General features: G+C 34.4%; 1 protein-coding gene across 2 annotated transcripts in view; it reads left to right on the forward strand.

Annotated features, from left to right (window-relative positions):
• Positions 1 to 23,318, forward strand: part of LOC140768503 (probable inactive ATP-dependent zinc metalloprotease FTSHI 5, chloroplastic) — a 38,975-nt gene that overhangs the window by 9,266 nt on the left and 6,391 nt on the right. The window contains exons 9-17 of one of the 2 annotated variants that reach the window (XM_073108795.1): positions 400 to 521; positions 5,347 to 5,548; positions 13,599 to 13,727; positions 14,635 to 14,817; positions 17,765 to 17,884; positions 20,533 to 20,718; positions 20,841 to 20,915; positions 21,544 to 21,603; positions 21,750 to 21,857. In XM_073108795.1, the coding sequence (XP_072964896.1) occupies positions 400 to 521; positions 5,347 to 5,548; positions 13,599 to 13,727; positions 14,635 to 14,817; positions 17,765 to 17,884; positions 20,533 to 20,718; positions 20,841 to 20,915; positions 21,544 to 21,603; positions 21,750 to 21,857 (1,185 nt within the window). Of the gene's footprint in view, positions 1 to 399; positions 522 to 5,346; positions 5,549 to 13,598; positions 13,728 to 14,634; positions 14,818 to 17,764; positions 17,885 to 20,522; positions 20,719 to 20,840; positions 20,916 to 21,543; positions 21,604 to 21,749; positions 21,858 to 23,318 lie in introns of those variants that run through there. The other variant, XM_073108796.1, reaches the window with a different exon arrangement.

Here is a 23,318-nt window from a genome sequence, read left to right on the forward strand (position 1 = left end):
TGGAGCATTGTTGCAAATTTCCTAACCAAAGCAAAACTAGGCAATAAAGCAACTTGTTATAGAAGCTAGAGGTTTGGTGGCCAGTGGGGCCTGGTTACTTCCTTTTTCGTTGCAGTTTATGCTCATGCAACTCAGGAGGAACCACCCTGCAAAATGTCCTCTTGGAATGGCAATAATCTAGACGAGAGAGAAAGATGAGCCTTTCCAATTAAGAGAGGCACTTTCTTTTTCAGTATAATAAAAATTTGAAATTGTAACTTCCCAAGCAGTATTGCACTTAGACCTTTTTTCACTCATTTTTACCTTGGGCAACCAATTCATAGAAATTCTGATATATCCTTCTTGAAATGATATATTTCTTAGATTCCTTACAGAAATAATATTAACTAATATTTGCAGGCACCAGTAATAATTTTTGTTGAGGATTTTGATCTGTTTGCGGGCGTCCGAGGGCAATTCATTCACACTAAAAAGCAAGATCATGAGGCATTTATTAATCAACTTCTTGTCGAACTTGATGGGTAATTTTCTTTATTTCCCCTTGTTAGTAATTTCTTTGCCTATTTTTACAAAGCTGTAATTGTTTGAGATATGATCTACTAGATGTTCTGTGTGCTTCACTTTGGTATATATAGGTACAACCGTATAAGTCATGGATTGCATAGCCCTCGGTTATGATGTATGAGATGATAGCAATTGGTCAATCAGCATTCAGCAACCTCATAGTGCCCATTTGATTTTCATCTTTCGAGTTTCAATGCCCACTTCTTCTTTGTCAAGGAAAGAAATTTCCATATTTACCAAGATGTAGTTAAGTACTAAATATACTTGAAAGGACACATCACCATCCATTTAATATGCAAAGATGCTTCAGAGAAGATCAAGAGGATTTACATTTTTACCAGTCATAATCGTGAGATTGACCTAGTTTTAGAGATATGGACATTACATTGGTACATCTAGTCAAAGCAAAAGTTTCTTTACTCATCATCAGTTGTTGCCAGGGACTGATAATATCATACCCATATTTACATGAATTGTAAAGTGTGACGATGATAGTTAATCAATGGTTAATTACATTTTGACCTCTTAAACTATCATTTTGTATCACTTTCACTCCCTCAAGAGAAATAGTGGGCACATACATTCTCAGAATTATCTAATTATATCATTAAGCCTCACTTCGTTAGAAATTCTGTTAGAAAAAATGTTGTAAAAATTGGCTAGCTAGTTAAATGGACAAAAATACCCTTATTTTCTTTCTCCCTCTCCTGTTATAAGTAGATTTTGAAGTAATTTGAGAAGATCACTTAGAGTTTAATATTTGGAGAAGTTGCTATAGAGACAACTAAAAGAGAAGATGGAAAGATATAGAAGGAAACAAGGGTATTTTTGTCTTTTTATTAAGTTAGTAACTTTTAAGATTATTTCTATTGAAAATAAAATATTTATAAAGGGGATTTAGTGATACAATTAGATAATTCAAGAGGTGTATGTATTAAATTTTTTTTTTTTTGAGAGGGTGAAAGTGATACAGAGGGAGCCAAAATGTTATTAATCTTTAATCAAATACAAATATGTGATAAGTGTTGAAGTTTGAGAACTATGTTAAAGAAAAACTTTTCTTGCAAATTAAGTAGTTTTTCAAACTTAATAGAGGATTAGGTGAGTTTTCAAATATTTTGGAGGAATCAATTTAACCACTTTTGATGAAAGTGAATTGCACTCAAATTTGGCTGTCTTTCTTTGCATATGTAACAATCTGGCAAAATGCTGAAGAATGCCCAAGTGAAGAGATGCTGATCTTGAGAGCAATCATGCTCATCGAAAGCGGTTCATTGGATATGAACCTACCCTTCCAATTAGTTTGGAAACCCACTTGTTTCTCCAACAAATTTGGAAAATAGCTTTAGTTTGTAGAATTATCAAATAAATACATGATCACCTTTCTAGTGGAAAGCATATGGATTTTATGCAAATATAAACCTTTCTCAAGTTTGACATTAACACTTATTTGCAATTGATTTGTGGTTGGCTGTCATGCTTGTTGGCAATAGATCACCACCTAGTTGCCCTGAAGAGCTCTACTACCTAGAATCTTTAAGTGCTTTTGAGGTATCTAGGTGAGGTCAACGATGGCCATGTTGTGTCAACCTGCACGCATTTAACATATTTTTAATAAAAAATTTAGAATATTTAGAGGTGTTTTTAATTTTTGGTTTAAATATATATATTAAAACCTATATTATAGTGTTTTATCTTTAGATTATTTTTGTAAATAACTTATTTTATTAAAGATAAAATAATAGTTAAATATAAATATTAGTCGACACATAGTATGATTAAATACATTCATTAATACTAATATTAATGATTGAATATTCTATAATATAATAATATTCAATATAAAATATTAATTGATAATAGTTTAATAATTAAAATTAATATCTAGTTGAACATAAAATGACGGGGAGGATCAAAGACTTTATTTGATGATTATTGATAGAAATAGAAAAAAAAGCTCCACATTGGCGCGAATATCGACACGCAACCATGTTGGATTAGCATTGCTCAGCACACAGCTATGCCAGACTGGCACAGCTTGGCATGCAGCCATGCCAGTCAACATGGCTCGATATGGAGTGTGCCATTGGCGATGTACTAGGTGTCGTGCCACTACCGGCACGACCATCCTTGGGTGAGGCATCTGCTCGAATACCTAGAAGTAACGATCGTCATGCCAGTAGCACAGGCTCTATCTTGACTATGGCTCATGGGAGATGCCATGTGAGCGTAGCATTGACATACCATTGGCATAATAAAATGGTCTCGGGGCACTATAAAATAGCTATTTAGGCCTTTTTCAGCTTAAAAGTATCTTTTAATGAATACAAGGAAAGTCTTTAGTCCTACATATTGGTGAAAATGTCAAATTTTATGAAGAAATAGGAATATGAGTCTGAGGCAAGGTGTAACAATAAAAATGTCTTGAAGATAAAACCTATAACATAAGTTAAATTCAAATTAGAGGGTAAAATTGTTGTAACATGAAGTAGATCATTACATAGAAGGTTGATCCATTTGAATCATATGCCTATTAGAGTCCAATTTGATGATTTTCTATAACTTCTTTTTTTTTTTTTTATAAATTTGTTTATGAATCTAGCAATATATTGACTAAACCCTAATTTTGCATTATGGCTGAAATCTCGCCAATAAATTGTAGTTAAGCTATTTGGACTCTACAATAATTGACACAAAATTGATGACTTTCCTTTGCACTTTTGAAATTGGAGGAGAATTCACAAAATTTCATATTTATTAGTAAATTTTGGACTAATATTTTTATTGGGTTGAGATCAACCCATACGTAGGGCCTTTTGTAATTTAATTGCATTTGATTTTTTGATTTAGCATATAATATTGAGTGCATATATTTTTCAAGGTTCCAAACTCGGTACTGGGATCATGATCGATTACAGATACGTATCGGCTATATCGACTATATCGGTCGTATCGGCCGTCCGTATTGGATTTGATTATCTTTTAATCAAGTAAACTTTTAAATATTATTTAAAAATGCATGGAATTTTTTAAAAATTTAGGAAAAATAACAGAGAAATAGGAAAATAAAAATTACTCATATATGAATCTTAAAAACTAAAATAAAAACTCACTCAAAACCATAATAAATTTTGAGCTGAATTTGATAAATTTCTATGCTTATAAATTACTATTGTAGAAGTGTGCAAGAAAGAGAGCAGAGAAATGAGGAAAATAACAGTAAAAATGAGAAACAAAACACTCATCTGAGTTTACCAGAGTATGGAGTTGCCGGAGGGAATTACCGGATGAGCTCGATGAAGTGTGAGAGGTGGGAGAAGAGTGTGTGATAGATAGATGGTAAAAATTGAAAATTTGAAAAGAAGGCATTTGATGATATCAATTACTAATATTTCCTAGGTCAAATCCATTTTAGATTCGACCTGAATCTTCAAAAAAAAATAGGTTCGACCGAAACTGGTCGATCTCAGAGTGAAATTCGAGTTGGGATCGGCTAATCTAACTCGGGATCAACCGATTTTGGGAACCATGTTTTTTTTTTAAGTTAATGCACATTTTGTTATTATAGAGTGCACATAATTTATGTATGAGGTTCACACTAGAGTCTGTTATTGTAAATTGAAAAATCAGTGTTTCTAAAAGTGGTTTTGGGGGCTGCCATGGCGAGGCGGCACACCTGCCATCCTGCTAAGCTGCTTGGCGCGGTGGCTTGCCACCTTTGCACGCTGCCTAGGTGCTAAAAAGTGTTAAGTGTGCCGGGCTACCCATTAAGGTGGGCTGGCACTTCAGCCTGCCAACTAGTGTAGCGGAATAACCAAACAATTGAGCTCCAATTTTATGATTTTTCCTAATTTTTCTTTAATTTTTTCTCCATTAAGCTCGATACCTAGTTGCATTAGGAGTATCCTAGGCATGCCCCCCTTGGGATGTGCTGATTCTTTACAGGTACGATAAGTGCAGCACGACAATCTTTCTTTAGAAGGTTGTCTGGACTGCTCTTACTCTTTCGTCCAATCTAAATCATAGTTTTCAATTTCGGCTGATCCCGAGTGGGATTGGCCAAAACGAATCGGGATCGGCTATAGCTGATCCCGATTCGGGCCTCGTTTTGGCCCTACAGCAGCAGCAGCCAGCAGCTACAGAGAGAGAGAGAGAGGGAGAGAGAGGGAAAGAGGAAGAGAGAGCGAGGGAGAGAGGAAAAGAGAAAGAGAGAGTGAAGGAGAGAGAGGGAAAGATAAAAAGAAAGTGAGAGTGAGGGAGAGAATGGATACCTCAGATTAACAGTTAGAGGAATAGAAAAGAAAAAAGGGACGAAGAGAGATTTTTACTTTTTAGGCTTTATACGTGAGTAATTATTATTTCTTATTTTCTTATAATTTTTTCTAAATTTTTAGAAATTTTTCAACATTTTTAAATAATATTTAGAATTTTATTTAATTAAAATAGTCCAATCCGATATAGGCGGCTGATATGGTCGATACGGCCGATACGTATTGTGTTTTCGGACGGCCGATCCCGATACCGATTTTCAAAACCTTGGTCTAAATGGTAGCTAGTAGCTGCGTACATATTCCTACACTTTTTCTTTATTAGTTTCAATGTCCTCATCAAAGCTGAATGTCACTTCTTTTTTCTTAAGTCCTTTTTTTTTGCTTTGGAAGTTCAACCTAAAGCTTTAAATGGTCCCTTGTTTTGGTTGTACATAAATATTGAATTCTTTGTTCTTCCACCCTTATTACATGATGCTGAACATTTGGCTTGCCTGCGGCATACTTCTTACAGGTTTGAAAAGCAAGATGGAGTAGTTCTGATAGCAACAACCAGAAATCTTAAACAAATTGATGAGGCTTTGCAACGACCTGGCAGAATGGATAGAGTATTGCATCTTCAACGACCAACTCAGATAGAAAGGGAAAAAATATTACGCTTAGCGGCAAAAGAAACTATGGATGATGATCTAATTGATTTTGTAGATTGGAAAAAGGTGCAACTGCTTTGAATCCTTTATAAATTGTATACCTTTTGGTTTCTCTTGCATCTGTTTACAATTAAACAAACAAACCTGCAATTCTCCATGTGTCAGTGACCATACTAAAATGTGAGTAGGGAATCAACTGGTACACAACTTCAGTTTAGTGAGTCATGAATTTGTCTTGTAGACAAATCTAGTTATGATTTAGTTAAAGAGTCTCTCTCTCTCTTGTTTTTTCATTTTTGCTATTTATTTGAGCTTTTCTGTATATTAAGCATGATTTAGGCTTAATTTAATGTTTTTTTGGTCACTTGATTCATAGGTAGTTAGGTTATTAACTTATGTGTATGGGTAAGATTTTGTTTTACTTCTCAAAATTGGATCTGCAACAGATATGACCCTAAACCAGTAACCAAGCCTACAATTGTAATGCAGTTAATGCACTGGAAATAGCCCTTTCTTAAGTTCCTAATATGTTTGTTTTAATTGCTATTTTAACTCTCCTTTTGCTATCCAATATCCTTCTTTTTCCTGAGCTAGATGTTCTAGTCATTTTGGTGTCGGAGGTAGTTGTCCTGTATCACAATTTGTCATGTCTTCTCTTCTATGTGAAAAATGCCTTTGGTCTTTATGCGATAATGGAAGTTAATCATATGATGTATTCTTATATTTGCTAGTATTTTTTCCAATGATGGTTGTGCTAGTAGCACATGCCATGCTGTGCCACTATCGGCATGACACAGTCGGCACGCTCTCAGCATGCCTTGGTGTGCTAGTGGCATGCATCTACAACATTTTTAGAATATTTAAAAATGTTTTTGGATCTTCGGCATGCCAATCTTTAATTTTTTATTTAAATATATGTATTAAAACCTATGCTATAGTGTTTTATCTTTAGATTATTTTTTTAAATGATTTAGTTTATTAAAGATAAAGCAATAATTAAATATAAATAATATTCAACACATAATATGATTGAATACATTCATTAAAATTAATATTAATGATTGAACACTTCATAATATGATTGAATGCTTCATAGGATAATTGAACATATAATAACATTAAATATATAATATTAATTGATAATAGTTCAATACTAAAAATTAATATTTAGTTGAACATAGAATGACGAGAAGGATCAAAGATTTTATTTGTCGCATAAAAATAATACGAGAATATTGCATTAAATACTATCAATAATTTTCAAAACTTATATCTATTGATAGTATTACTCATTGTAACATCTCACATAGTCTTCATATAAATAAAAAATTGCAATTCTTTTATGATATGATATAAATAGTGAACATGCACGGAAGTGACTAACATTGATACAGACACACCATAAACATATGTAGATTATGGATATAGAATATAATAATAGTGTTATGGCTCTGGTGGGTGTGATTGATATGATGTTATGATAAACTCATATCATCTCGTGGGCATATCTCCCCTGATATTCTGCCACTTACAATCTCAAGTCTTTTTATCTAGCTGTAATCATATTGAGTTTGAGATGGTTCCTGTCCTTTCTTCTGTCTCTAATAAATTTTGCTTTGTGGTTCTCTAGGTCTTAGTCTCGTAGTCTTGATCTTTAGTGGTATGTGAGAAGTTTTCCTCGTTTGTAAAAATAATACCTCTCTAAGAAGGTTGGGTAGCAGTGACGTATGTTTATTGTCATGACTCGAAATAGGGATCATAATCGGCCATGCACCTCAATATGCTTGAGATACATGAAGTCTTAATAATACTTCCTAAGTGTACAATGGCAAAAATAAATAAACGAAGAAGATCTGCTTTATAAAATTTAAACTAATTGCAATAATTGTAAAACAATGTCATTGTTTTTGAGTCTCTAAACGAAATAAATTTAACTTCTAATTTAAAGCATAAAATCTAAAAGGGCAGAAAAGTAAATAGGTGGATCCTAAGTGGAGGTGGAGTCCGGGTACGTCTCGCTCAGTTGCCACGCTGACTATTACTTGAGATAGATAAATAAATAAACATAAATAAATTCATGAGCCAACAACTATAGCTCAGTGAGTGGAATCCACTTGAAAACTAAATAAATTCTAAATTTTATTAATGTTGAATAAAATTAAACTAAAATCAATAATATCTATAATAATTTGCAATAGGCATGTTTTTTAAATAATGACAATGATAACAATAGAGAGTCATAACTTGTAACCTTGCACAGTTTTAACATATTAACATCTTTCTAATATTTGTACTGTCGTATGTCTCAATGAGTTTATACCCTGTGGATCCACATCAAGTAGAAATCACCTCGAGATAACGCTCGGGACTTTTCTTCGTAGCTGATCCGGTTAGTCATCAGATGATATCACTATGTGATCAACACACTGTCTTTTCCACTAACCGTTGAGAGAAGTTAGAGTCACCTAGGAAATTTTTCATTCATCCTAGGACTGTTTCCTAACCCTGCCAGAGTCACTGAAGCAAAACGTGGTGGAGAAAAATGAAATAGAGAAATACGAAGAGAAGGAATGGGGTTTCACACCTCCACCCTAAAAAAAGGTTTCACATCAAAATACTCTAGAGAACAAATCATATAAACTTTCATTAAGTTCCAAAGGAAATATAATGGGTCTATATATAGACCTACAACGGAATTAAGCAAAAAACACCCTACATAGGAAATAAACAAAAGACACCCTAAATAAATAAAAATCAGAACCAAATTCCTATAGGAGGGATCATCAACTGTCGATGCCTCCTGCGCTGGTACACACGCCATCGCGTCCTATCAGTGATGTCCGCATCAGTCACCTAAGAAAGTCACCGCAGTGATCTGATTTTATTATTTTCCCTTGGACTTCCAGATAGACTTGAGTCATCACGGAAAACCGCAAGCGATTTATACCGGTACTGTTTTTTAAGTCGTACAAATACTAGTCTCATTTTTCTTTTCACTAAAATTTAATATTTGCATAAGGTATGGTGATGTACTGAGTATAATGATTAAATGCACACAGAAAATATAACAATTAAATTTTGCACGTAAGGATGAAATAAATAAATTTGCACACAGAAAATTTACATGGTCTAACAATGTACGAAATGTAATAAAAATAAATAAATATGTGAGTGAACCCACTCACCTGAGTTTTAGCAAGACAACCGAAATCCCAAATCTTTAGCTCATGTACTAAAAATCACCACCTTTAATAGTAAATAATAATAACATTTTTAATTTGAATAATATCTATATTTTTAAAATTTAAAAAAAACTAAAAAGAACTAAAATGGGTTAAATTACCCATTGGAGGGGTGGGAGAGGGCTTACAAAGGAGTCACGTGGTAGGCCGATTCCACTGCACGACTCTGACGGTGAGAAAGAAGATAGCGAAGGAGGAGAGGAAGAAGAGAGGAGGCTGAGGGGGTTAAAAAGAGAGAGAGGATTAGAGTTTAATTTATAGAACAAAAATCCAAATCTAATTTAGATTTGGATTCGGCGAGATATTTGCGACTGCCTCGTCACGTGCTGGAGAGGGAGAGGAGAGGGTGTTGCACATGTAGAGCACGTTCACCCTCCTCTCTCAAACTCTTTATTATTATTATTATTAGTATTTTTTTTCTCCGGTTCTCACATTTATCTCCATCATCACTACCAGATTAAATCTCGTTATTATCACCATCACCATCAGCATTACCATCATCATCGTTATTATTATCATCTCTAGTCTCATCATCATCAATTTTATCTAAGTCTTCTAAGGGATCAATTAATCATGAAGATGATCTAACTTGACTAGTAACCGATCTTGAAGATTCAGCTTGACTAGTAGTTAATTGATGATAATTGATGAAAATAAGAAAAAGTAAAAAAAAAAAGAGCTCCATGTGTCATATCATTTGTTAAAAAAATGATTAAAATTGATTTGATGATAATTGATGAAAATAGAAATTTTTTTTGAAAAATGGCTCCACTTCAGCATAATGATGAGCACAGCCATCCTTGATTTTTTTCCTTATATTGTAGATAGCGCGAACTTTTATTAGATCATTGCAGGATATGCTCAACCCTATGAAAGCCTTACACTAACACTGTGGTAGGACCTTGTTCCCATATTTTCTTCTATAATAAGCTAGCTTGTATGTAAGTATGCAACAACTAAAATTGATTACAGTTATATATTAATCTATTCAGGTATACCATACTAGAATGTGATGACATTGAGCATAACACACTCTGCACATTTGAAGCTTTCCTTATATCTTTGAGAAAAGCTGGGCTTATAACCATTTGCAATTTTGTACTACTATCTAACTTGACTATAATTGGACTAGGTGCAATATATAACATTTTTTTTTTGCCTTAGCAGCTCTAACTTTTGTACTGTAATGTGATCTGATATTTATGCAAGTGACAAAAAATGAGAATGATTCACATTTCTTGTGATTTGTCTTAGAAGTTAGAACATCATGGTGAGAGATAATACGAGTATGTTATAATTGTAAACTCCCTAATTAAACTCTTTGTTTATTAGCGGAAACTCTTTTTAAATATTTCTTAATAGTGGAACAATATTAACAAGGTTTCTTTGCAAAACCATATTTCTAGAGAATTTTGCAGCATCCAGCATCCAACTTGACTTCTCTTGTCACATTTCTCTTTTTGTTCCAGCCTCCTACTAGAAGAAATTTAGTTGAGGGTGGGATGTAAGTCTCTGGTTCAGTAGAATAAGTATGTAGGCTACTCCTAAAATGTGTTTCAAGCCAAGATGTCATCATTCTTCAATTGATTAAGAACATTCATTCTCTGACTGATCAAGATAGCTCCACCTTTGTTGACTAGCAATGTTTAGCTGCTGTCAAAGACGGGGCCAAAAAACTGTTATTTAAATGATCATTAGTATTCATCTTTATCAGTTGATTCCTCTCTTCTCCTTCCATAGCAAATTTCTGAAAGGACGATTGACCCTGTGACCCATGGTGTTATGATCCGAGATCGGAATCATGATCAGCCATGCACCTTAATATGCTTGAGATACACAAAACCTTACTAATACTTTTTAAGTGTACGATGGCAAAAATAAATAAACGAAGATCTGCTTTATTAAATTTAAACTAATTGCAATGAACATAAAACAGTGTTATTGTTTGAGTTTTTAAACGAAATAAAATTTAATTATACTGTTTAAAGCATAAAATCCAAAAGAGTGAAAAGGTAAATAGGTAGGTCTTAAGTGGAGGTGGGGTTCGGGTGCGTCTCGCTCAGTCGCTACGCTGACTATTACCTGAGATAATAAAAAAAAGAGAGAAAGATATCAATGAGCCAACAACTATAGCTTAGTGAGTGGAATCCACTCGAAAACTAAGTAAATTTTAAAATTTTATAGTGTTAAATAAAACATAAGATCAACGATATACATAACAATTTGCAATAGGCATACTCTTAAATAATGACAGTAATAACAATAGAGAGTTATAACTTGTAGCTTTGCACAGTTTTAACATAGTAAAATCTTTCCAATATTTATACTGTCATTTGTTTCAATGGGTCTATACCTTGTTGATCTACATCAACTAGAAGTCACATCGAGATGACACTCGGAATTTTTTCCTCATAGCTGATTTGGTTAGGGTCATCAGATGGTATCACTATGTGATCAACGCACTCTGTCTTTACCACTAACCGTCGAGAAAGGTTAGAGTCACTTAGGAAATTTCATTCATTCTACGACTGTTCTCTAACCCCGCTAGAATCACTTAAGAAAGTCACTGCAGTGATATGATTTAGGATTTTCCCCTGGATTTTCAGATAGACTTGAGTTACCACGGAAAATTGCAAGCGATCTATATCGGGATTATTCTCTAAGTCATATCAATACTAATTTTATTTTTCTTTTCACTAAAATTTAATATTTGCACAAGGTATGGCGATGCACTGAGTGTAATGATTAAATGCACACAGAAAATGTAATAATTAAATTTGCACATAAGGATGAAATAAATCATAATTTCCAGTTTCGGCCGATCTTGAGTGGGATCGGCCGAAACGGATCGGGATCGGCTATAGTCGATCTTGATCCAGGCCGGTTTCGGCCTTTACAGGTGGTTTCGACCTGTACAAGTAGCCACTTGCAGCAGCAGCAGATGTAGGCGGCTGCAATAGACAGCTACTGATGCAGGCGGCTGCTGCTGTCAGCAGTAGCTGATAGCTACTGCTGTCAGTAGCAGCTAGAGAGAGGAGAGAGAGAGAAAGAGGATGAGAGAGTGAGGGAGAGAAAGGGAGAGAGAGGGAAAAAGGAAGAGTGAGGGAGAGGGAAAGATAAAAAATAAGAGGGTATAAGAGAGAGGAAAAAAAGGAAGAGAGAGTGAGGGAGAGGGAAAAAGGAAGAGTCACAGGGAGAGGGAAAGATAAAAAAAAAGAGGGTGAGAAAGAGAGAGAAAAAGATAGAGAAAAAAGAGTGTGGGAGAGAATGGATACTTTAGACTAACAGTTAGAGGGATAGGAAAGAAGAGAGGGAGGAAAAGAGATTTTTACTTTTTAGGCTTTATATGTGAGTAATTATTATTTCTTATTTTCTTATAATTTTTTCTAAATTTTTAGAAATTTCTTAACTTTTTTTAATAATATTTAGAATTTTATTTAATTAAAATAGTCCGATCCGATACAGGTGGCCGATATGATCGATATAGCCGATACATATCGTTTTTCCGGACGGCCGATCCTCATCCCGATATCGAACCTTGAAATAAATAAATTTGCACACAGTAAATTACATGGTTTGACAAAGGTACGAAGTATAATAAAAATAAATATGTGAGTGAACCCACTCACCTGAGTCTAGGCAAGACAACTGAGTTTCAAATCTTTAGCTCATATGCTAAAAATTACTACCTTTAATAATAAATAACAATAACATTTTTAAATTAAATAATATTAAAATTTTCTATAATTTAACTCAAAAATTAATAATTTGGACTAAAACAAGCCCAATCGGTTGGATTGGGCTGCAATTAGCCCGTAGCCCACCTAACCAAATACTTAAATGGATTGAGCCAAAGGCCCAATCTAATTAAGTTAATGGAACCGGGTCAGGTCCCTTGGATTGGGATCCAACCCGACCCGAATCCGAAACTTAAAGGGAGAAGGCTAGACTCGAGTTGCCAGAGTCTGCTTTCTCCAATTCGAAGGGGAACTGAAAGGAGAGAGAGATCGGCGGTGACCGCCGGCGACGGTTCAATGGCCACTTCACGATCCCTGACTTCTCATGACGCTGTCGTCCTTATGAGGTTCCATAGTCGACGGTGATCGGAGCCACGAGGGCTCCAAAGGTGAATGCTCATGGCACGAGGCCAACGGCAAGAGGCTTCCTATAATGGAGCGGCAGCGACCTGAAGTCGCCGGCTGGCGTGACTTGTCGATGAAGCCAATCTCTCACGAATTAGGTATTTCTATTTTAACTTATTAAACTGAAATTAAAATTGAGGGGTGGGAGAGGGCTTACCAAGGAGTCACGTGGTGGTCTCCGATATCTTTGACAGGTTGATTCCACGGCGTGACTCCGACGATGAAAAAGAAGAAAACGAAGAAGAAGAAAAGGGAGAAAAGGGAGAAGGAGACTGTGTGGGGGGGGGGGGGGGGGGGGGGGTGGGTTAAGGAGAGAGAGAGAATTAGGGTTTAATTTATAGATTGAAAAAATCTAATTCTAATTTGATTTGGATTCGGCGAGATCTCCGCTGCGCCTTGTCGCGTGCCGGAGAGGGAGAAGAGAGGTTGCACGTGCACCCTCCTCTCTCAAATTTTTTTTTTTTCGATTCTCACACATGGCATGTTCCAAATCAAAGGATACAATAGGTTGTTAGGACCGAGAGTCCCTTATCCTTTTACTTTCACCAGAATAATGCTATGTACATTAAAAGAAATAATTAAAAGACGACACTAATACTATTGACTCATCAACTGCGGATACTTTTTGTAGTTTCAAATTTATTACCGCTTTACTTTGAGATATATTACTTTTATGGAAACTTCTTGATCACTCAGAATATTTTATAATCAATTTTGGGTTATCCTTTTCAGGTTGCAGAAAAGACAATTTTGCTAAGGCCTGTAGAGTTAAAACTTGTTCCTTTGGCTCTGGAAGGTAGTGCATTTCGGAACAAGTTTCTTGACACCGATGAGCTAATGTGCTATTGTAGCTGGTTTGCGGTATGAAATACTAGTAATGCTAACTTGTTTAATCTCTTATTACTTATCATCAAATGTTGCTATTTAAGTTGAACTAGCATAGCAAGGAGGTTGCTTTTTGCTACTTCAAATTTAATTAATACTGATACAATGGTTTGCCTAATTTCAAGAGCATTAGAGGATGAAGCTTGGCTGATATTCACTTTATTCATTCATGATACCTTGCCCTTGTACTGTCTCAAGAAACCTTCTGTTTCGCAAGTTAAAGTAACTGAGGTTGTTCTGACTTTTGAGGGCTCTCTTAGTTGCATATTAGTTGTCAGCAGATTGGTCATTTTTACCAGTTTAACACAGTTGCATATGAGATGAGATATCCTGAGTTTACTCGCTGCTCTTATGGTACTTTTTTAAAAAAAAATGTCTTATCTAGGAATCTTTACTCAATTATGACATCATATGTTATAACTAGGAAAGTTTTCCTACACTTTGTGATTCTGCCACTTGGATCTGGAACAGCCATTGACAAAAGGATCACCCTAAGATTATCATCTCATGGCTATTGAGAACAAATCAAATCAGATGGTTCTATTTCTCAATCTTTCTGACTGTCATTTCGCTGATTTTATCCAGAAGTTGGTATTTTCTTAATGTTGACGCATTCACCACTCAGTGCTGGTTTCGAACTTATCCTATCACCGCTGCTGCTGGATGTATATACATCTGTAGCTGTGGTTAATTCTGCAAGCAAGATTTTTATCGTCTGATTAAACCTAATATACAAGATTTGCATTGCATATTCCATTGAAGCCTTTTGTGCAAAATAGGATATTAGAATCATACACAATTTGTATTACTTTTATTTTATTTGTTTATCTTTTATAGAGATGGTTGCACGATTGACTTAGATAACCATGTACATGCAATGCAGACTATGAGTAGTACAATACCTAAGTGGCTGAGAAGTACTAAACTTTCCAAAAGGATAAGCAAGGGTGTAGTTGATCATCTTGGTCTTACATTAACGAAGGAAGATATGCAGCAAGTGGTTGATTTAATGGAACCCTATGGTCAAATAAGTAATGGAATTGAACTTCTAAGCCCTCCTCTCGATGTAAGTACTAAGTAGTCAATCATATATTATGCAACTAGTTCTTTTTTCTTTTTCTTAGTATTCTATTCTATCATGTCACTCCCTTTGTCTCAGTATGCAGATTATAAATCATTTCTGTTATACAGAATACAAGTTATCATTTGTTTTGCATTTCCGGATATGTATAGGTCATGGAATATGTCTCCTAGGCGATCAGATTTGCTAAATTATCAAATAAGTATATATAAAATGACCAGCATAATGAATACATTTCATAAAACATGAAATATTTGTCGGTACTCGGTAGTTAAATATAGTTCTAGTTCAATATTGAACACCACTATTGTAGACTATATATTTTTTCTTCTTTTGCATCTGTTACAACAATATATGGTGTTATTTATGTGAAAAGAATTCCTTGTAGTGATGCATATTTTTCTGAGATCTTTATGTGTTTAGCTAATGCATCATTTTTTTCAATTTCTTTTGAACCTAAGTCAGTATATTGGAGAAATTTGTGGGTTGATGTGTTACCGACGTTGCAGCCTTTATCCTTTTCGTTCCCTTATTAATCATAAGCACTGACAATAGTAGTTTCAACCAAGATTCGAAAACTTGGGATCGGGATCGGCCTTCTAGGAAAACGATACATATCGGCTGAATCGGTTGCCCGGATTGGATCAGATTTTTTTTAATTACAAAAAATTCTAAATATTTTTTAAAAATGTACGAAAATTTTAAAAAATTTAGAAAACATGACAAAAAATAAGAAAATAATAATTATTTACATATGAGCCCTAAAAATTAAACAAAAGTACTAACTTACTCAAAAGTCATAACTTCGATGAATACCGAGCTAGCTCTCGTAAATCCATGTGGTGGTCTTCATCATAATCACCATAAGTTTATAAATAATGGTGTATAAGGCCTGGTGCTCTAAAGGGTAATTGCATCATATTATTCATATCAAATAGATCTTGTTGCTTCTAAGGTGGATAATAATTAATATGTGGATCTTCTGTCTGAGGATATTGAGGAGAATACTGAAGATGCTAAGGATGATAATAATCAGCATATAAATCATGTGATGGTCTAAAACAATGAATACTTGATGAACCATAGTTATAGGAAGTAACATCTTCATAACGACGTCGCTGATATGTATGTATATCCTCCGTTTCTCTATCTTCAATCCCTATGTCTTCTTGACTTCCCTCAGCAAATGTGGAAGGGACGATCTCACTACCTGTTGTATCATTAGGATCATCAGAATTATCGCTAGCACTAGTAGCTATACTATCTCTCCTTGCCGAACGACTTGTATCAGTCTCTGTTTTAGTCGTGGTTTCTCCTAATGCCTCATCTAACCAATTTAACTCAAAATAAAAAAAATAATTAAATTAAAAAAAGTTAAATATTTTCTACAATTTAACTCAAAATTGACAATTTGGGCCAAAACAAGTCCCAATCGATTGGGCTGGGCTGCAGTTGGCTTGTAGCCCACCCAATCATATACTTTAATGGGCCCAATCCAGTTAAGTCAATGGAATCGAGTCGGGTCCCTTGGATTCAGATCCAACCCGATCTGAATCTGAAACTTAAAGGAAGAAGGGCAGACTCGGGCAACCCGAGTTTGCCTTCTTCAACTCGAAAGGGAATCGAAGGGCAAGAGAGAGAGAGAGATGCCGACGGTCATCGCTGGCGACGATTCAGCGGCCACCTCAAGTTCCTTGACGTTCTTACTATGCTGCCGTCCTCACAAGGTGGAGGAGAAACCACATACGGCGATGAACTCCATGGCTGGCGGCCATGGAGTCATCTGCTACCACTTACCAAGCCACGAGGGCTCCAGGGAAGCACACCTACCACATAAGGCCAAAGGCACGAATCACTGGCACATGAGCGGCAGCGACTCGAAGCCGCCGGCCGGCTCGATTCATCAATGACCCACTTCACCCCCAAAATAGGTATTTCAATTATAACTTGTTAAACTCAAATTAATTATGAGGGATGGGAGAGGCTTACCGAGGAGTCACGTGGTGGTTTCTGATTGCTCCGGTGGTCCGATTCTACGGCGACCACTCTGACGGTAAAGAAAGAAGAAGATAGGAAAGAAAATGTGCTAGGATGGGTGAATAAGATAGGACTAGGGTTTTTATTTATAGGTTTGGTTTTAATCCTTATCCTTAATCCGATTTAGATTCGGAGTGGTCGCAAATCCCGTAGCCACTCCCGTTGCGTGACTGAGAAGGAGAGGGGAGGAAGGTTCCACGTGCAGTGCACGTGCACCCTCTTCTCTTTCAATATATATATATATATATATATATTTGTTTTTCAGTTCTTACAATCTAAATAGCTAGTTTGGAGGTATAATTTGTTAATTTTAATTCTTCTCTCATGCTTGTAAATAGATGATAATTCTTCCTAAATTAATCACACATTTTCATTTTTACCTTACTCAAGTCTTTTAACAATTCTCTAATATCTTCAAATTCTCTCCAAATTGAAGGTTTAAAAGTTTCGAAGCAAACTTATCAAATTAAGGCTAATCAAAGCTTGCATGAACTTTCTTCTTTTGCTATTTCTCACAATATTATTGTTGCAAATTTTTTCTTAATTTTTTTTAAATATATGGATTCTTTTGATCCTCTTATAGAATCGCAACTCAAAGATTCGAGTCATACACCCACCCCTCAACATCCACTTGATTTCAAAATTCTAACTTCATCTTCAGACACTTCTAAGAGATGAAAATCTGAGGCTTGAAAATATTTCAAACAGATCGAAACTAATAAAGCTCATGTTTTTGTTCATAGTATCTTACAGTTCCAAAGACTAGATGATTCTTCATAATGAGATGAAACTGGTTGAGATTGTTGTAGAATCTAATGATAGGTGCTATAGTTCTTTGTTTACTTTTTTTCCCCTCCTGTTTGATACTTATAAATGTTTTGTGGCTATTTCTTAGTGGTCGAGGGAGACAAAGTTTCCTCATGCTGTCTGGGCTGCTGGTCGTGCTCTTATTGCTCTTCTCCTGCCAAATTATGATATTGTTGATAATGTATGGCTTGAGCCATCTGCTTGGGAGGTTTGTCATTGCCATTCCTATTTTATTCTGTTGGAATTTGCTACACACAGACACACACACACACACACACTATATATATATATATATATACAGTTATAGACACACACCCCCATTTAGTAAATGTATTTTTCATTTGACAAAGTTGGATTTAGGGAATCAAATGAATTTTTTTTTCTTTTTTTTTGTTGAGTCTGCATTTTCTATCTTTCCATGTATTCTTAAGCATTATGGTTTAACATTTGGAGTGTAATGAGACAGTGACATGATGTTTAATTGATTATATCCCCAATAATGTTCAACTAACGATTTGATTTGCGTGTTTAAGTGACGTCTCCTAGTATTTCACAAAATTGCTGATGCTTAAAGATAAATGCTAGAGAATTTAAGTCTTGCATATAGGAACAAGTCAAAGTGCTTTTCTCTAGAAAAGCAGTCTTAGGCAATCTAAAAGCAAATGCTTTGTAAACAACAACTCTGTCCTAATATAGGAAATGAACCAATAAATTTCAGGTAGCAGTAGATTAAAATAAAGTTCATGATAGGTCCAGAATTTCTGTCGAACATCTTCTTTCCATTATTTAGGAAGGTTTCTATAAGATTGATAGGCAAAAAGAAGATGCAGAGATGGTAACTTTTTATGGTTTTTCAAGATCATCTATCTCATCCAAGGTCATATTCACATATCATTTATTTAGATTCATTATTAACTGCATGGACTTTCTTCTCTTTCTCCTCAACAGTCTATTATAGAATATAGACAGCAATTTCTGTTCTTTTAGTTTTTGGTTCTTCAACTCTCTGCAACCACAGCCAAATTCCTCTAGTTATTTGCTAGAGCTTGTCAATTTTTGAAGAGCTTCCACTGATTAAACATTCGCTTAAACAATTAAGTTAATATGCACCATGTCACGACTTAAAGTCAAAATCATGGCCGGATATGTACCCTAATTAGAGCTTGAGATACATGAAACCTTAAACATTTAATTTCCAAAATCCAAACAACTAATTTATAGAGATAACCCTAAGATAATTAATAAAAACTCCAAAAGCTAAGGAAGAAGCCCGAAGTTAGACAACCAATATATTTCATAATAATATTAAAGCAACTAATTTAAAGAGAAAACCAAAGTCCTAAGTGGAGGTAAAAGTGTTCCAGTGCACCATGTTTATATATTATGTTGATCACTATTTGAAAATATTAAAAAAGAGTTTTATGAGCTAACAACTTTAGATCAATAAGCGAATCTACCTTATATAGACATATTAACAAGTGAAAACCGTAAATATTGGTCCTATCCATGGATGGCCATGCTGGTAAAGGCACGGCACTTGGCATGGGGCGTGTCGTTCGGCACGATCTCGTACCGGTCATATGCCAATATAGAGATAATTTTTTTTAAAATTTTTTTATTTCTCTTTATTAAATTAACTTTACTAATTTTTTTAACAAACATAATATGACATGTGGAACCCTTTTTTTTTAACTTTTTATTTTTATTTTCATCAATCATCATTAATTAACTTTACTAATTTTCTTAACAATCTTTATTAAATTAACTTTACTAATTTTCTTAACAAACATGATATGACATGTGGAACCCTTTTCTTTAACTTTTTATTTTTATTTTTATCAATCATCATTAATTAACTTTTATTATTTGTCATTCTTTAATTTCTATAATCACTATTTAATAAACATGGAATGACAACTTATTTGTCATTTTTAGTATGACAATTTATTTGTCATTTTTTAAAATTAAAATGACAACTTATGTCTAATTTTCGTTTGTCATCTCTAATTTCAATCAAATCATGTATTATCATGTTTTGTCATCTAATTTTATTTCTTTTTTATCTTTCTTTTTTATTTATGTCCATTAAATATTTCTAAAACTCTCATGTTAAACATAATTATGTTTAATACTTTTCTCTCTCAACTCCTCCAACCATAGCCCTTCTTATTCTATGTTTCTCTCTTTTTATTTTCTTAACTTCGTACTCCGGTGATCTTATTTAATGGTGGCATGGCTATCGTTGCTAAAAATATTTAAAAATCTTAAAATTTTTATTAAAAACATTATAAATGCGTGCCACTGGTACGAGGGGGCGTGTCGAGGCGTGCCGTCGAGCCCCGTGCCGATGGTGGCACGGCACGGCCATCGTTGGGCTTATCATCCAAAGGATAAACATTAGCTGATCAAAGTTAGCAGGTAATAAGTCAATACAAAGAGAAAAGACAAAGTGGTGATGTATGTGCATGTTGATATGATTTCATTATCTCTATTTAATGTTCTCGTTTTATCTCCGTTTTCATTTCATACATCCTAAATTAATATTCCCATTTCACTTCTTTTTTTCTCTACAACTTTACGCTCCTGTTTTATATTAAGCTTTAAAAGGCAATTCATCATCAAGAATGATTTCATGGAGGCCAATTGGGCACTTTCACTTTTCACAACTCTACTTCATGCTGTCTCTTTCTTAACGAAAGTAGCGAGCATTTAACTTCACTACTTGTCAACTTGCTTCTTAAGGCTGTAACTCTTTTAGCAGAAACTGCATCTTGTAATCATAAAAAATTGTATAATTTCTGTTCATGTTATAGAGATAAGTTGGATGAGTAGGTGAATCACTTCAGACTATTTCAGGGGATCGGATGTACAAAAATTTCAAAAGCAAAAAGTGAAGGCTCTGCATATGGCAATCTAGAATCAAGGTCATACCTTGAAAAGAGGCTTGTCTTCTGCTTTGGTTCATATGTTGCTTCACAGTTACTACTTCCTTTCGGTGAGGAAAATTTCTTGTCCTCATCTGAAATCAAGCAGGCACAAGAGGTATACCGTTTTCTTCTAGCTCTTAAAGTTTTCTAAACTTTAAGTTTACTCTTTTTCTTGTGAGAGAATATTCATTCAAAATATATGTTGTTTCCTCCATCTTATAAGAGTATTAACTACAGATAGCTACTCGCATGGTGATTCAATATGGATGGGGCCCCGATGACAGTACAGCCATTTACATCAGTAGTAAAGCAGTATGTACTTTCCCTTAAAATGAAAATATCTCTTTTATGGATTCACTTATCTTACTTTCTTTTGCTTTTTTTCCCCTTTTGGATCCGGATGACTTGTATTTTATTTACTAATATTTCTAAGAGAATTATGCAAATTTTATAGGTATGCCCACGAATCTTGAATATTGATAACACCACCCATTAGCTATGTTAAGTTGTTCAATATGTATCATTCTGTATTCATGCTTTTACAATCTTCTAGTAAATACATGTGGAGATGAAGTAAATATAAAAAATGCTATGTTTGTCTGACAATTTAAATAGTTTTCTGAAGAGCCACAGTTCTATTCATTGTCATGCTCATTAATTTTCATAAACTCGTCTACAACTTCTAGTTACAAATAATGCTATAAGAGGTACCTTGAAGTTTCTTGACAAATAAATAGGGAGTGATTATTCAGGAAGACTGAGTCATTCTCAATTCCTTTCTATATTCATTTCTTAATGTAGTCTGGTTGTTAGGGTAAGTCTTAATTCTAACTGATGTGAAAAAGATCACTTAAAAGAAATTAGCATAAAAGAGATAAAACTGGAAACATTGACATATTTTTTGCTATTTTCTTACTGCATGCTCACTACCTTTATTCAGGTTGGGACGATGAGTATGGGGAACAACCATGAGTTTGAGATGGCAGCTAAAGTTGAGAAGGCATGTATAATATTACTATGGATATGTGCATTAATATTGAGGAACAACTTTAATTTCTATCTACTATTTACCACTACGTATGATCTTTTTTTCTCCCTAAAGTGGTATATCTATTAGTTTATATTTACTGATATCTTTTTCTCCAGATGTACAACTTAGGCTATGACAAGGCTACGGAGATGCTACAAAGAAATCGTAAAGTGCTTGAGAAAATCGTGGACCAGTTGCTTGAGTTTGAAAATTTGACTGGAGAGGTAAATTCCATCTATTATCTTTGAAAAGCTAAACTATATCTTGCCACTGAAACATAAAAAAGGCGCATGATTCAGTTTATCTTTTAAAAATTATACTATAATCCAATAAATTTTAACGTCTGTCTAACATGCGGCTGTGAAAGATACATGAATTAAAAGGTAGTACTATTAACAGAAAAATGAATTACAAGAATAGAACGAGAGAAACAATATATAGAGAATAAGACAAACATACCCGTATTCTGTCCGTCCTTACTCAGCTCCAACTCCTCTAATAGGGGATTATTGTCATTTTGTACGATTGCCCCTTGTATATCCAATTATCTGTTAAGGACACTAGCTGAATTTGGTATATAAGTTAGACTGTATTAAATCTAGCAATCATAGAGTTTGTTTGTGTAATAATACCAGAGAGATCATTCAGCGACTTCATTCTCCTAGTTTAAAAAATACATATGGGCTCCACGAGCTTTGATGATGTTACTTGTCACGATCCAAAATAGAAATCATGACCGGCCATGCATCTCAATATGCTTGAGATGCACGAAGCCTTATTAATACTCTCTATGTGTACGATGGCAAAATAAATAAATAAAATAAAAATATGCTTTATTAAATTTTAAAACTAATTGCAATAAAGATAAAACAATGTTAATGTTTTTGAGTTTTTAAACTAAATGAATAAAACTTCAAATCTAAAGTATAAAATCTAAAAGAGCGGAAAAGTAAATAGGTGAATCCTAAGTGGAGGTGGAGTCCGGGTACATCTCGCTCAGTCGCCCCGCTGACTATTATCTGAAATAGATAAACAAATACAAAAATAATAGAACTCATGAGTCAACAATTATAGCTCAGTCAGTGGAATCCACTCGAAAACCAAATAAATTTTAAATCATATTAATACTGAATAAATTAAACTAAAAGCAACAATATCCATAACAATATGCAATAGGCATGCTCTCTAAATAATAACAATGATAACAATAGAGAGATGTCACAACTTGTAACCTTGCACGTTTTCAACATATTAATATCTTTTGATATTTATACTGTCATATGTCTCAATGGGTCTAAATCCTGTGGATCTACATCAACTAGAAGTCACCTCGAGATGATGTTCGGGATTTTTCTTCATAGTTGATCCGGTTAGGGTCATCAAATGGTATCATCCTGTGATCAACACACTCACCTAGGAAATTTTCTCATTCATTCTAGGGTTGTTCCCTAACCCCGCCAGAGTCACATAAGAAAGTTACCGCAGTGATCTAATTTAAGACTTTTCCCTGGACTTCTAGATAGACTTGAGTCACCACGGAAAATCGCAAGCGATTTATACCGGGACTGTTCTCTAAGTCGTACTAATACTAGTGTCATTTTTCTTTTCACAAATTTCAATATTTGCACGAAGTATGGTGATGCACTGAGTATAGTAATTAAATGCACACAGAAATATAAAAATTA

Source organism: Typha angustifolia, chromosome 10 (genome assembly GCF_048772165.1).
Source record: "Typha angustifolia cultivar Huaian chromosome 10, ASM4877216v1, whole genome shotgun sequence".
Taxonomy (NCBI): Eukaryota; Viridiplantae; Streptophyta; class Magnoliopsida; order Poales; family Typhaceae; genus Typha; species Typha angustifolia.